Here is a 15,630-nt window from a genome sequence, read left to right on the forward strand (position 1 = left end):
TCAGAAAACTGCAGACTTTTTTTTTTCCTACAACAGAAATAACCTATTTCAGTCGTTTCATTGGGTAATATAATTATGTTCATTATTTGGATATAAACAAGGAGCAGACATTACACTAAACCAATTTCTTTGTGTCAGAAATTAGATTTTCCCAGAATTATATTCATTCTTAGCAATAAATGCAATTAAACATTGATATTACCGTTTAAAAATTCTATTCAAACTGCTAAATCTTAGTGTAATGTCAATATAAAGTCCCAAGCAGCCCGGTATAATTAAAGAAGCACTGGATTTGGAATCACACGTACCTGGGTTCCAATGCTGACTGAGCCACTATTAGTTATGTGGTCAAGTTATGTAACCTTTGAGCCTATTCCTGCATTTGTAAAAATAGCTTTCTATGGTGTTCTTGGATGATTACATAAGAATATCACATATGGAAGTGCCTAGAACAGAGTCTGATTGTCGAACTATGCGTTCTTCTGCCTTCCTTCCCTAAGGAAGATCACAAACTGGTAACATCTGTTTTAGTACTGTCTTTTGTAAGACTTTTCTTTTTAAGAAATCAAGACTGCTGACATAAAGTTATACATTTTACTTTCCATATTTTTGCAGCTCCAGAGCATTATTAGTTCCTTCAAGTGTTTTCTATTTGAGCTCCTTTCCCTGGCTCATTTTCGAGTATGCGATTTGATCTATATTTACTATTTCTGGTGGAATTTAAAGGTTTTTTGTAAAAAAATCATGGGCAAAAAAAGCACATTATTTTCTACCTGTGGCTTTCTACATGTTAAGATAATCCTCTTTTTAAAATCAATTAAGTTGTGTCCATGGAAACCACTTTCCAGAGTTATGAAAAAAAAAATCTGAAGCAAAAAAAAGAAAATAAAAAATTGAAGTTATCCTAGCTACTGTAATGTGCTCAAGAAATATAAATAGCAATACAACAAAGAAAAATACAAGTCTTAATTTTAATATAACTTTCAAATTTCTCTAAGAGGAGTCATTTTTTTCTGTAAAGCTGGATCATTAAAGAGGCCAGAAAATGACCCGGAAAGCTAAGTGGATCCAAACAAAAAGGAAAAGTGTATTGGCTAACATTCAATGTTTAAGGTGAATAATTTTTCCATCACACAAGACACATAATTAATAAAATCATGGTAAATAAATTCAAAACTATACAGGGTGAGTTTTACCCTAGAGCTGAGGAATGGAATTATCCTTAGCTCCTCCAACTTTAGTTGCACTTCAATCAGATTTATTTGATACTCTTTGACAGACTGCTCTTTAACATGTTTCCAAGGTTTTTCGCAAAGTCTGCCAAAACTGCAAATAGACAGCTACTCTTCTAATATTACAATTATTTACTAATACATTTTTCCTTGATGTTAATCACCCACAGCAGCACCTAGCTGTTAGTCTAAATGATTTTGCTGCTGGTATTTTATTGCTTGCTTCTCAAAAGTATTTACAACAATGCTGAAAAACACTTCACATTACTTTTCCATATTCAAAATACAGCCTCTTGAGCTGATTTTTAAATGCCATGTACATTTTTAAATCAAAATGTATCGCATTAACACTCCCTTCCCCATCCCAAACTCCCAAACGCCAAAGTTCCCTACTAATCTGAAAGTACCTATTACCTGTGCATTTTTCCGGTCTCTTACAACTTCATACTCCAACATTATATATACTTCAGACCCCTTCTCTCATTAAAGTAAGCACTGTGAATTCCTTAAGGTACTTAAGCATACGGTTTATTTATTGCATAATCTTACTTTTCCTTTCACCAACTTAAATCTCACTGTTATGTCCCCTTCAGCGTTCTCTTCTCTCCTAAATGCACTACATCAACATTGCCGGGGGCCACATACATAAACATTCTTAAACCCAAAATATTAATAAAATTTAGCTCCACTAAAAAAAAGCACTTGGATGCCTCCTTTCAGTACCACGAAGCTTTTTATTTGCTTTCCTGTCCTACCTTGGCAGCCTATTTCTCCCGTCAGTTGTGTGGTCCCTTGCTGCCACCAGCACAAGAGTGCAACTCACTACAGTGTGTTTCTTTTACTCACCATCATTCCCAGTATCTCCCTCCATTTCCGGGCATCTATCCCTTCGTGAACCTCCCCGTCCCCAAAAGATCTGTATCCAGGTGCCCACACCTCAAATTAGAATACCCCTCGATTGACACTGCCGGGGCTTTCAGGAGACTCAAGAAAACACGTAAGGCTGAGCGTTCCTGCCTCCTCCAGCAGTTCCCGCTTCCTACTGAGTTCGGTCTTCCCTTGCCGTGTCCTCCGTGGAATGCCTACTTCTGGTAACCCTCAGGCACGGGAAAGCCCACCTTAGCAACCTCTGCCCCGTGACCTCGCCAGCCCAGCACACCACTCAAGCTTAATTCACACCATGCTTGGAGCTTGTGTTTTCGATGCCCCCAGTCCCAGCTCTCGTTGCAAGCTCTTTCACCCTCTTGCCCCCGAGCCAGACCGCAGGTTAGACGAAAGCCCACTTACTCTGGTCGCAATGCCTCCCTGGCCCGGCCCCTTCCACACCACTCACCCCGGAGTGGCTCTGCTCCTTACCTAGCTTCGATCGGGACTCCTCCAGTTTCTGGATTTGGTTCTCCAAGAAGAGCATCGCCACTGCGAAGGCCACCACCGCCAGCAGCTGCAACTTGGGCGGCATCATAATCCTAAGGAGCCCCATGAAACCCGCTGCTCGGGATCAAGACATACCGCGGGGGGCGGGGAGCGGGGCCCCGGAGGCGAGTGAGACGCCGGGGGGAGCCCACCGAGCCGGGAGAAAGGCAAGGAGAGCGCGACAGCGAGAGAACCACCGCAGCGACCCCCCTTCTCGCCTCCCCAGTCCCCCGCCCCCAGGCGCCAGCACCAACGCCGCCGGTGCCCGCTTCTCCGGGACCGACTCAACCGTCGCCCCCTCCAAAAGCCCGCGCAGCAAACAGCGCGAAGCGGCTGCCGGGCTCTCGCCTCTCTACAGCCTCAATACTCGACCCCCGCGCCCGCCTGCCTGCCCGCCTCCTTCTCTTCCTTCCTTCCCTCCCTCCTTTGCCCGCGGCCGCGCGCTCCTCCGCCAGCGCTGCGGCTGCGGCTGCGCCGCCCTCGGCTCCGCCCCCTGCCCATCCTTCTCCGCCACCACGCGCACGCATCCACGTACGCTGCTCGGCAACCAGAGGCTCCACCCTCTGCTCCCGTTCAGTTGTGCCTATTGGACCGAAGAAACCCGGAGCCTCACTCTTGGTTCGTGTTACGGTTGGTTTCCTTTGCCGTGGGTGTCAACAAAAGCGGCATTCGATTGGGTAAACTTGGAGAAGGAGGCAGGCTGAAACCGGCGAAGGCGGGGCTTCTTGGCTGCTTGACTAAATGTCGTGAATAAAAGGAAGGAGCTCGGAGCTGCACAGATTTGGGGAGTTTAGGAAAATGCCTGATAGGGGTTTTCGAAAGGACCCAGCGACTTCATATTTATATCAAATATAAAGATATTTGACCACCTTTAGGTTCCAGTATAACCTTAGGTAATACCTGTCTCTGCAGAGTAAGAGGCTTGATGGCAAAGGCCTTTAGCAGCCAGTTTTGGATCAGGCTCCGGAGTGGACGCCCCTAGCTAAGGGGTCCTTCGGACAGTCGGAAACCTACGGAAAATGGTAGCTATGGCGGCTGGGCCGGATGGATTGCTCCGGCCGGCGTTTGGGTTGCGGTTGCTCTTGGCTGCTGTACTTCAAGCGGTAAGTGAAGATCATGTCCGCGGAAGCCCAGGGCGAGTAGGGAATGTTGCGATGAGGGATACTAAACAGTCGGTCCTGTGTGGTAGCCACACTTGGAGAGTGTGGGAGGACTGGGCTTCCTTAGCGACCGCTGCGCCCGGAATGCTACGTGGCTTCATTCCTCGTCTGATGCTTTTCCTTTCCCGCCCCGGATTTCTAGCGGTTCTTTCTCCTGACTTCAGAATATCTTGAGTAGCAGTTATCTTCTTTTGCAGAGTTCCAGCTAAAAACAACCTGTAAACGACACGTTGGGGGGGGGGGGAAGACAATGAATCTTAGAAAGGAATGAAGATTGTTTTTAAACGGGCAGAATACGAGGGACTACCGTTCTTTGTGATAAGGCTCCCTAAATCTTAGAAGAAAGCCCCCAAGTCTGGTCGAGGGTACACTTCCTGTTTACTTTTTCTCTCAATTGTTAGTGGTCTCTAATTCACTATTAGCCTTTTATCTCTGATCTCTGTTATTCACATGTTGCTGGGTGCATTTCAGTGCCTTGTGGTTTTAAACAACGTTGTTGGGATGAAAGGAGCTACTCTATACTAAAGCATAATTTATTTTTGAAATCGATTTTCTAAAATGATAGCCTTCATCTCGTTTAAAATCGGGCAGTGTTAATCAGCTTTTTAAATAAGTTCTTAACAGACGCGTTCTTAATCTTTGAATAGAGAAGGGGTAATTTTGTCTTATTTTTCTATTCATTCATGTGCAACTTAATATTGGTTGATTCCTTCTAAGAAGCTTGCGATCCATATTTTGCTATGTGAATAACTTCTTTATTTCCGGGCACTGCGGGAACTTTTACACGTTTCATTAATCAGCTTAATTCTTGAGGTATTTTCATTACTGAGCCTGCTGAAAAGTTTTCTCCTAGGAGACCTGGTATCATTGACTTAGGCAGGGTTTGGGGGAGTTAGGGCCTATCCCGAAGACTTCCATAAACAGCCCCTGCTTTTCTTTCCTCAAAGAGTTTGAAGTTCCTGCCTGTTTGTTTTTGCAATCATACCTCAAAGGTGGATTTTTAACTTCTCTAATTAGTATCATAGTACTCTGTTATTCAGGCATTTGGTGCCCCTTAGAAATTACTGAAAGACCCCTCTGTAAATTTTCGACTGGAGATTTTTTTGTGTGTGCCAATCTTAGATAATTAGAGTCCACTACCGTGCAAAGATAAGGAATAACATTTCACATTGACTTCTCCTAATTTCTCTAATTATCAATGTTGTGTAACCACCCCAAAATTTGGCGGCTTAAAATAACAATTTCTCATAATTTTGTGGGTCCGCTGTGCAGCTCCTCTGTTGATTTCCTCTGGCTCATGAATGTAGCTGTTTTGAGCTACTAGGTCAGCTGAACTGAAAAGTCCAAGATGGCTTCTTTCTTAGTTGGTGCTGTCAGCAAGGTTGACTTGGTTCTCCTCCTTGTGACCTCTCATCCTCCAATAGGCCAGCCCAACTTCTTCTCATGGCAGTCTTGGAGCAGCACTCCTTTTTAAAAAGCAAAAGCTGCAGTGCCTCCTGAAGCCTAGCCTTGGAAATCTCCTATATCACTTCCACCTCATGATATTTGTCAAAGCAAATCATAGACCAGTCTAGACATCAGGGATGGAGAAACAGACTCCATCTCTGCATGGGAGGAGTGACAAACTTGACAAAGAAATGTACATACCAGGATAGGAGGAATTTCTGGCTATTAAATAATCTACCACCATGACCATCTACATAAGTCGGAAAGTTGGGTATCATCTTCGACTTTTACATACCTCATATCAGGCAATTGCGAAGTCTTGTTGATTTTAGTACCTAAATATCTCTCAGATCCATGCACTTAATGTTAATCCCTCGCTCAGACCATCAGCATCTCTGTCATTAGCACTGATAGCCTCCTGGTTCACTCTTCTGTCAGAACCTAAATGCTTGGCTTTGTCAGCGTCCCAATTGCCCAAGCCAGCAGGTAGTCATTTTAAAATTTTTTTCACTCTCTGAATCCACTTAGTCGTTAAACCCTTGAAAATCTCCAAGCCAGTCCACTTAATTCTGTGTCCACAGGCAGTACCTAAATTCAGGCCACCATTTTTGCTTGCCTGGAATTCCCACAACAGCTTCCTTAAACTGGGTTCCATATCTCATTTTCTCTCTTTCTAATCCAATCTCTACAATGCATCCACAGTCATCTTTTTAAAACTTTATTATTGAAATTTTTCAGTGGTTCCCTGTTGTTTTTAAGGTGAAGTCTATTTTCCTGAACATTCCTTAACAAGGCCTGTTTCACCTGATACTTATTTGTTTAGCCAGGCTTAATTCCCAGAACTTACCTCTACTGCAAGAGCCAGAAGGTAAGGTGAAGAATTGGGGTCATTTGTTCTAGCATATCTCTCACATACCATGTTCTCCCTCACCAGGCCTAATGTAAAATGTTTAGATAAAATGCAAAGCTTAATTTAATACCATCTCCAGATATGCAAAGTCAGATATACTGTCTCCCTTTCATATTCTATCATCATATCTTACACTGTATTACACAGATCCACAGTCTTAACTGCACCATACCTCTGTGTATGTAACCCTCCACCCCCCCCCAACTCCTGTGTCAAGAATGTAGGTAAAGGGAATACAGAGACCTTATTTTGGGTTTGGTTTTTTGTTTGTTTTTTATTGTGGCTCATATGTATTTGTTCATTGAAATCCCTCAGAGGAGGGCACCTGGGTGGCTCAGCCAGTTAAGTGTCTGCCTTCGGTTCAGGTCATGATCCCAGGGTCCTGGGATGGAGTCCTACATCCAGCTCCCTGTTTGAAAGGGAGTCTGCTTCTCTCTCTGCACCCCCCCCCCAAGCTTGTGCTCATGCATGTGCACAAAAATAAATAAAATCTTTAAAAAATAAAATCCCTCAGAGGTGTGAATGGCCACCTAGTTCACATGTTTGTTCTTGCTATCAGAATCCTCAGGATATCTGTAGTTTGTGTAAATTGGTGATGAACCCCACTCGCTCTCACAAATACAAAATGACTCCAAAAATAGACAGTCCTGAGCAGTTCACTCTTGTTGAACTATTTTAACTTCCCCAACGTTTATTTCTATCTCTTGGGTAATGAGTAGTGTTTTGAAGAAAATAAGGCAATAAATTCTTTGAGAATGAAAGGGGAAGTATGGAGGATTGTTGGAAAAACACTAAAGAGTTAGAAAACTGCATTTCATAGTCTGAAGGGGGGGTAGTGACCAGGTGGAAGAAGTTGTTGGCAGTGGTTTAAAAAAAAAAAAAAAAAAAAAGCCAAATCTTTGGAACCTGACAGATGAATAAAAAGGGAATGAGGGAAGAACTTCTTGGCACCTTGAGGTTGAGCTACCAAGATGAATAGAGGACTTAGTTCCTACTTTGTTAATTTACACCTCTGAGTCCTTAGACTAGACAAGTTTTTATCACTGTGCTACTGTGTAGCCCTAATTTAAAGTTAATAGCAATGCATAGTTCTCAGAATTCCAATGAGGTGACAGCTGGGAGGATATAAAGTAATTTAATCTGAAAATACATTCTGAGTATGCTTTAGCATTAGAAAAGTAATATTTTAGTATGGCCTATGGGAGCTTTCTCTGGAGCACCCCAGAACTAAGTGGTATTCAAGGCTTCATTCAGCTCATACATAATATTTCTTCATTCAAAACACTATACTGGGACACCTGGGTGGCCCAGTCAGATAAGTGTCTGCCCAGGGTCCTAGGATCTAGTCCCTCGTCGGGCTCCTTGCTCACAAGGGAGCCTGCTTCTCCCTCTGCCTGCTGCTCCCCCTGCTTGTGCTCTCACTCTCTGACAAATAAAATCTTAGAAAAAAAAGAGGCACTGTACTGAAAGCGGTATAGAATGAAACTATGTATCTGAGACATAACACCTTATTCTCCTCTTCTTCACAGGTTAACCTCCATCCATCTTATTACAATGGGCTGCACAGTTACAATTGCTGTCATTTTTATTACTCTAAGTAGTACGTATGATAGTGGTGCATCAAGGATTCTGTGAGATATAGTAGTTAATAAGGGTTTTGAGGACTGGTCAGGATTAGAATCTTGATACTGCCATCTATTATGCTGTGTTGTCTTAGATTACCTTAATTATCCTAATTAAGCCTCTTTCCCTCTCTGTAAAATGGGAATAAAACCTATTTTAGAGTTGTTATGATTAAATGGAATGATGATATAAAGTGCTTAGTGAAATATCTGGTGCTTTGTGAGAGCCTGCTGTCATGGCAATGTTTCTGGTATTCATTTTTCATGGAGTTCATCTGTAAACCCATCTATTTGGTTTAGTCTCAGATTTGAAATCTGTTCACAATTACATGAGAAATCTATGCGTTTTCTGAGATTAAAGACCAGTTAAGAGAAAACTAATCATATGTATGTATAATAAAATGTATATCTATACCAGACGTTTGCCTGAAAAGGTAATGTTACAATATGGTTAATCCAGTTTCCCTGCCAACAACCCTCTCAAGTAAATCAGTGAGTAATGCATGGAGAAAAGAATTGGAGTCTCTTAGCTTGTCACTCCTACTTTGAACTGGGGAAATTAAACTTAAATGGTTATCCCAGTCAGGGTTATCACACCCTGTCCCTAGACTCTGTGTCTTTCTTACAAGTGTAGCTGTATTTTAAATTTTAATGTTTAACCTTAATGTGCACATTTTTTTTAAAGATTTTATTTATTTATTCGACAGAGATAGAGACAGCCAGCGAGAGAGGGAACACAAGCAGGGGGAGTGGGAGAGGAAGAAGCAGGCTCATAGCAGAGGAGCCTGATGTGGGGCTTGATCCCAGATCGCCGGGATCACGCCCTGAGCCGAAGGCAGACGCTTAATTGCTGTGCCACCCAGGCGCCGCTAATGTGCACATTTAAATGTTCTTCGATTTTTAGTAATAATGAACAGGCATAACTTATAACTTTGAACTCCTATATTATTTAACATATGATGTTTATTAGTGAAGTACTTTAAAATATGTTCTGATATCCTTAGATTCAAAGCCTTAAGGGACACCTGGGTGGCTCAGTCGATTAAGCATCCTACTCTTAATTTCGGCTCAGGTCATGATCTCAGGGTTGTGAGATGGAGCCCCACATTGGGCTTGTGCTGGGCACGGAGGCTGCTTAAGTTTCTCTGGCTCCCTCTCTCTCTGCCCCTCCACCCCTCCCCCCCAAAAAACAAAGCCTTGAGTCTGCAAAACTAATGATAGAAGAGCTAGAAAGAAGTAGTTCATTCATGAAACTCAAGTTAACCTTGCATCTCCACTACACTTATCCTCTATCCCATTCCTAATAATTAAAACATAAGTAGTGTTTTGTATTTAAGAGGTTTTTAAGAGTACTGGAAAGTGAATAATGCAGACATCTATCAGGTACCCACTGTGTCCTGGGTAGAAAACTAGATGCTTCCTGTACTTTTTCTCCTTTAATCCTCAAAACTCTGTGAGATAGGGGCGCCTGGGTGGCACAGCGGTTAAGCGCCTGCCTTCGTCTCAGGGCGTGATCCCAGCGATCTGGGATCGAGCCCCACATCAGGCTCTTCCGCTATGAGCCTGCTTCTTCCTCTCCCACTCCCCCTGCTTGTGTTCCCTCTCTCGCTGGCTGTCTCTATCTCTGTTGAATAAATAAATAAAATCTTTAAAAAAAAAAAAAAAAAAAAAACTCTGTGAGATAAATGGTAATTACTCCTATTCAGAAATTCAGAAGTAAGGTTGCTCTGTGCTGGCATTGGAATCAAGATGTCATCAGACTCCAAAGCACGTGTTTTGCATATTTATGCCACCTGTCAGTAGGTGCTTAATAAATGCCAGAATAAAATCAAATAATATGATTGCATGGTCATTCATTTGAAATTTTTGTTTTGTAAAACATGCTTTGGCAATAACAGTTTCTTATATTTGTTAAGCAGTTCATGTTTTCAAAGTGATTTCACTTTTATTACCTATTTTAGTTACCATGGCTGCAAAACAAATCACCATTTTGCTTTTAGATATGTGGGTCAGCAATTCAGACAGGTCATACAGCAGGGTGAGCTGTGTGTTCCATGGGGTCTCAGCTGAAAGACAGGTCTGAAATATGAAGTTCTTTATTTATATGTCTATTAATTGATGATGGTTGTCAGCTGGGGGCTTCAGTGGCTCTCTATATGGGACTGTCCATATTGTACCCCTAATTTAGGTTACCTTACAGCATGGTGGCTAAGTTCCAAAGTAGAGTGTTCTGAGAGAGGCAAAGACACAGCATGTAGGAGCACTAGCCACTAAGATGCTGTTTCCTTTTTTATGACCTACCCTCAAAACCACATAGTATCCCTTCTTTTGTACTCTGTTGGTCAGAATCAGTCACAAGCCCCTGCCCAGATTCAAGGGGAGGGAAAATAGACTCCTATTTCTCAGTAGAGGACTGCCAGTCACATTGTAAGACTACCACGTGGGATGATGTGTACATACTGGTGTGGCCATCTTTGGAAAATACAAATTAACCTGTGAAATAGATCAAGCATATCACTTTACTAATCAAGAAATTACTCCCAAGTACCAGTACAGCAGCACGTGTCTTAGGTGCCTCCCACAAGACTGGGATCTATTTTGAATATTACATACATTCCACATTATTACTGAGGTAAGATGAAAGATGTGTAAGGTATCAAATTAGGGTATTGACTGGCAGAAGACCAGTTGGATGATCAACATTTTGGGCGAGTATGCCAGCACTCCTTCGTTTTTTACATTGGCAAATGCCCTTGGGTTTTTACCTACCTGATTTGTCTAGAAGAAGGTTTGACAAACTATAGCTGGTGGGCCAAATCCAGCTGGCCCTGTTTATATGAAGTTTTATTGGAAGACACCCACTCATTTATTTTTGTCTGTGCTGCTTTTGTGCTGCCATACCTGAGTTGGGTAGTTGAAACAGAAACTATTTAGCCACCAAAGCCTAACACAGTTACTATCTGGCCCTCTACAAAAGTTTGCATACCCTTGGTCTAGAAGATCAACCAGTTGCAGTCAAACAATCTGAAATTCCCCCTACTTGAGGCTGTAGTTTTCACCAATTCATTTGTTCACAGATAAGAACTAGCTTTAAACACAGAGTAATAATAGTTTAATGCTTGCCCTCAAAAGAGTTCACAGTACTAGGGAATCAGACAACTCTACATTTACGGAGTACAGTGTCAGGAGTGGTGCTGTCTTAGAACTGTGCACAAATTTATTTCTCTGAAAAGCACTATGGCTAAAGATTAGTATCTGATTCCCCCCCCCCTTACCCCATAGAAGGTTTCCTGAAAGACTGATACTGATCAGGTTTTTGGAATTAAGTTGAGATTAAAAAGGTGAAAAGGGAGCCTTAGATGTAGGAAAAATATGAGCAAATGTATAAGTAGGAATTTTATTCTTCCAGGAATTCATTATAGCTGAAAAATAGAAAGGGATTGAAGAAGTGAAGAAGGGTAGTACTGGGAGTGACCATTTAAGCCACTGATGCAAGAAATGATTTGAAAGCTCTTTGAGAAACAGAATTGTCAAAACTTGTTAATTAATTGCTTGTAAGAATGGCAGAGAATGTAGAATCTAGGGTGACTGACCTGAGCAACCACTGGTCAGGGAAAATGGTGCCATTTTACTAATATGTTGGGCACAGTGAGAGGAATAGATTTAAGCAGAAAAGGGAAGTTTCACTGTTGGAGATTTTGAATTTGCGATGTCAGTGGAACATATAAATGAGGTCAGTTAGGCTGTTGGCTTTGGAGGTTTGAACTCAAGTAAAAGACTCAGGAGTTTTCAGTAATGGGTATTTGAAGCCTTGGGAAAGATGCAGTCATCTACAGAAAATATGTAAAGCAAAGAGAGAACCAGAAATAGAATATGAAAAAGAGCAGCACTTAAGAAGGAGGACAAGCCCATAGAAAGAACAGCTGGAGCCAGAACAGTTTTGAATGCCTTTGCATTTAGTGATTTTTGGCAAGTTTAGTTGAATGGTAGGATCAGAAGCTAGACTGTAGTAACAATTCAGAAATGACAGAATGTGGGGAGAGCAATTAGAACCTTAAGGTTTGAATACACTGAAGAATTGAGTTACCAATTAAATTAAATCCCTGTGGAAATGGCAGAAGATAGGCTCCATAGCACGGGCAGAGGGATTGACCTTAGATGAAGGTATACCATATTCACTGAGACATGCATGAGAGAATGGATAAGGGAAGAGAACAGATATTTTTGAAAGCCTGCTTTTGCTGGTTGTTCTGATTGGTTGCATAAGTCATTTCATTCATCTTATCTCAATCTATTTTATGTAAGAACTATTGCTCCTTTATTGGTGAAGAAGTTAAAGCTGAGGGAGGTTATCTTGTCCAGGATCACGCAGCTTATAAGTGATGGAGCTGGTACCTAAACCCCAAAGCTTTATTTCGGTTCCTGCTCTCCTCACTCCATCTTCTTCCTTCCCCTTCCCCTGCTAGATGTGAATGAAGATAAGTTTGTACGGTGTGGTAGAGACCTAGAAGTTAATGTTACTTCATAGACCCATGTCAACAAGCGCTAAGTTCTTAAAATGAAGAGGGAATTTGGTTTTTCTTCTAAGGAAATTCCTTTTTAAAAAACTTATGGGGGCCACCTGGGTGGCTCAGTCAGTTAAGTGTCTGGCTTTGGCTCAAGTCCTGAACCCAGGGTTCTGGGATTGAGCCCCATGTTAGGCTCCCAGCTCGGTGGGGAGTCTGCTTCTCTCTCCCTCTGCCCTTCCTCTGGCTCATGCGGGAGCACTTGTGCGCTCTCTCAAATAAATAAAATCTTTAAAAAAATTTTTTGTTTAACTTCCGAATGTTTAAAAAAGGTTTTTATATGTAATATATATATATGCCAAAAGAAACAATATATATTGTTTTTTTGTTAATCATATTTCAGCTAAGCTGAAAGAAGGCAAATTTTTCAGAAAAAAGATTGTCAGGGAATTGGGAAGAACCAAAGACTCGCTTAAAAATAATTAAGAATTTGTCCCCAGATGAGGCATTTCAGTAATTCATCTCCACTGTGTTAGATTTTGATGACCCTAGGTTTTCCTTTCTTGGAAGCTTTCCAATATAAATATGGAATAGTGTTTTATTTCCCAATTTGTTTATTTTCAGGTGTCTGCATTTGGGGCCGAGTTTTCATCAGAGGCTTGCAGAGAGTTAGGCTTCTCCAGCAACTTGCTCTGCAGCTCTTGTGATCTTCTTGGACAGTTTAACCTGCTTCAGCTGGATCCTGACTGTAGAGGATGCTGTCAGGAAGAAGCACAATTTGAAACAAAAAAGGTATTGTTTTCTAGTATCTCTCTTCCATTAGTTGGTGTAGTTGAGATAAGGTGAAATGTTAAATTGCCTCATCAACTTAAATATAAAATCTCTAGCTTTTACATTTTGTAGTTTTAGAAAGTCAACTGATTTCTTTCTGGCCCACTAGATCAATTGAAGCAACTAGGAGGACAGTCAAGGTTTATATACCAGGACCCCATTCTACCATGGTTGTTTAGCAGAGGGGTTGCAAAATTATTATAGCATGCTTGGATCCTGAAGTTCTCCAGTCTTCCTAACTTCTGGCCACATGAAGATGCTTATATTCATTTGCAGTAAGAACTCAGTCTTACAATGAAATTCGATATGAAAGTATAGCAGCACCTAGGGCGCCTGGGTGGCTCAGTTGGTTAAGTGGCTGCCTTCAGCTCAGGTCATGATCCTAGGGTTCTGGGATCAAGCCCTGCATCAGCAAGGAGTGTGCTTCTCCCTATGCCCCTCATCCCACTTGTGCTTTTTTGCTCTCTCTCAAATAAATAAATTCTTTAAAAAAAAAAAAAGTGTAGCACCTACTACCTGGCACATAATTGTAGGTGATAAACTTTTTATCTGGTTAACAAAGAATATGGTCTGTTAATTTACATGGCTGTTACTAATATTTACAGACACCTAACCTCATCTTTAACACCTGAAAACAGCCAAGGATAAGTAGTTCTAACTATCCAATAAAATCTGTTTTGTCCCGTTCAAATTAATAGTTGCCCAATTTTTAAATCTTTTCATAAAAGCCCCTATACTTTTTAAAATTAAGAAGAAAAGATGGAAAGATCATTTATATAAGGCAAATAAAACTAAATCAGTGAGTTCCCTGTGTTTGGAGTGAGACCAAAAAAAGCATCTCTGTTATGCTTCCTTTTCATACTGAACATACTGAATTCTGTTTTGGAGTGTTACAGTTTGTAAAGCTTTACATAATTGTATGTTACTAGGTAGTAAAGGTTTATTTCTAACACCAAGTATACTTTTATCATTCTAAAAGAAAAATAAGCAAAATTTTAAATATGTTATTTTTTTTTTTTTTTAGATTTTATTTATTTGACAGAGAGAGGTACAGTGAGAGAGGGAACACAGCAGGTGGAGTGGGAGAGGGAGAAGCAGGCTTCCTGCTGAGCAGGGAGCCTGATGCAGAACTCGATCCCAGGACCCTGGGATCATGACCTGAGCCGAAGGCAGACGCGTCACGACTGAGCCCCCCAGGCACCCCTAAAAATGTTAATATTTAACAGAATTTAATATTTGATTTCTCAGTTGTGAACCTGAAATTCCTGCTGTCCCCAAAGTAGCTTGCAAGTCTGTGTTTTCATTTTCCTGGTTCCTATATACCATTGTTATATTTTCATGTTTAGAAGATTTCCAGGGGCATCTGGGTGGCCAGTCAGTTGAGCATCTGCCTTCGGCTCAGGTCATGATCCCAGGGTCCTAGGATCGAGCCCCATGTCGGGCTCCCTGCTTAGCAGGGAGCCTGCTTCTCCCTCTCCCTCTCCCTCTGCTTGTGTTCTCTCAGTCTCTGTCAAAGAAATAAATAAAATCTTAAAAGATTTCTATACCTATGAGTCTTCATTGCATGTAAGGTCATATCTAAACAAGTTTTAAAAACTTGATTTTAGGGGCGCATGGGTGGCACAGCGGTTAAGCGTCTGCGTTTGGCTCAGGGCGTGATCCTAGCATTCTGGGATCGAGCCCCAAATCAGGCTTCTGTGCTGGGAGCCTGCTTCTTCCTCTCCTGCTCCCCCTGCTTGTGTTCCCTCTCTTGCTGGCTGGCTCTCTATCAAATAAATAAATAAAATCTTTAAAAAAAATAAAATAAAAACTTGATTTTAAATAGATTAAAGATGTAGGACTTAACTTGTTTAGTAAGACCCTTCCCTCTTGATTTTTGGGGTTTGTTTTTGATTTTTTTTTTTTTTTTTGAGATATTCGTCTGAGACAAATTGCCAAAGGATTGAATCTGTATATCATCCTCTAATCATAACGCTATTATTCTATGGTCCATACTACTACTTAGCCAACAATAATTATTTCCTGAATAAACTTAAACTTTTAAGTTTATTCAAACTTAAAAGAATTGAATAACAAGGGGTGTTTTATAATAAACGATGTTTATCACACGCAGTGTCTTGTAATTAGGATAAATTGAGGGGTTCTGTCCTTTAAGTGGTATCAAATATTCCTAATTGCAAACCAAATACATATAAAAGCTTTTTTTACTTACTGCCCATTCTCAGTAATCCTTCATAGCATACCATTTTTGTGATACTTTTACTAGAACCAATCTTGAATCACACACTTCTCAGATTATATTCCCGTTCACTTTTAATTAAGCTCTGTGTGTATCTTGACACTTCTCAGCACTTACAGTTCAGCAATACCCAGCAGCAAGTAGTCTACCAGTTAATATACACCTAACTAATTATAAACTGAAATAATTATAAATACAAGTGAGTCTGTATCCTAATATAACTTTATGCTGTACCCACTGTTTTTTCTTTACTCCTTGCCCCTCATCTCTAC

At 41.1% G+C, this 15,630-nt stretch overlaps 2 protein-coding genes across 3 annotated transcripts in view; one reads left to right on the forward strand and one right to left on the reverse strand.

The window, feature by feature from the left end:
* HS2ST1 (heparan sulfate 2-O-sulfotransferase 1) overlaps positions 1 to 3,125 on the reverse strand; it is a 167,144-nt gene extending 164,019 nt beyond the window's left edge. For both annotated transcript variants that reach the window (XM_026497669.4, XM_026497668.4), the window contains exon 1: positions 2,589 to 3,125. In XM_026497669.4, the coding sequence (XP_026353454.1) occupies positions 2,589 to 2,712 (124 nt within the window). In that variant the 5' untranslated portion in view covers positions 2,713 to 3,125. The remainder of the gene's footprint in view (positions 1 to 2,588) is intronic.
* Positions 3,126 to 3,358: 233 nt separating this feature from the next.
* The window catches only part of SELENOF (selenoprotein F), a 51,792-nt gene continuing 39,520 nt past the window's right edge, over positions 3,359 to 15,630 (forward strand). The window contains exons 1-2 of the mRNA XM_026497670.4: positions 3,359 to 3,748; positions 12,913 to 13,080. Of these exons, the coding sequence (XP_026353455.1) occupies positions 3,665 to 3,748; positions 12,913 to 13,080 (252 nt within the window). The 5' untranslated portion in view covers positions 3,359 to 3,664. The remainder of the gene's footprint in view (positions 3,749 to 12,912; positions 13,081 to 15,630) is intronic.

The sequence above is a fragment of the Ursus arctos genome, unplaced genomic scaffold (assembly GCF_023065955.2).
Source record: "Ursus arctos isolate Adak ecotype North America unplaced genomic scaffold, UrsArc2.0 scaffold_12, whole genome shotgun sequence".
NCBI lineage: Eukaryota > Metazoa > Chordata > Mammalia > Carnivora > Ursidae > Ursus > Ursus arctos.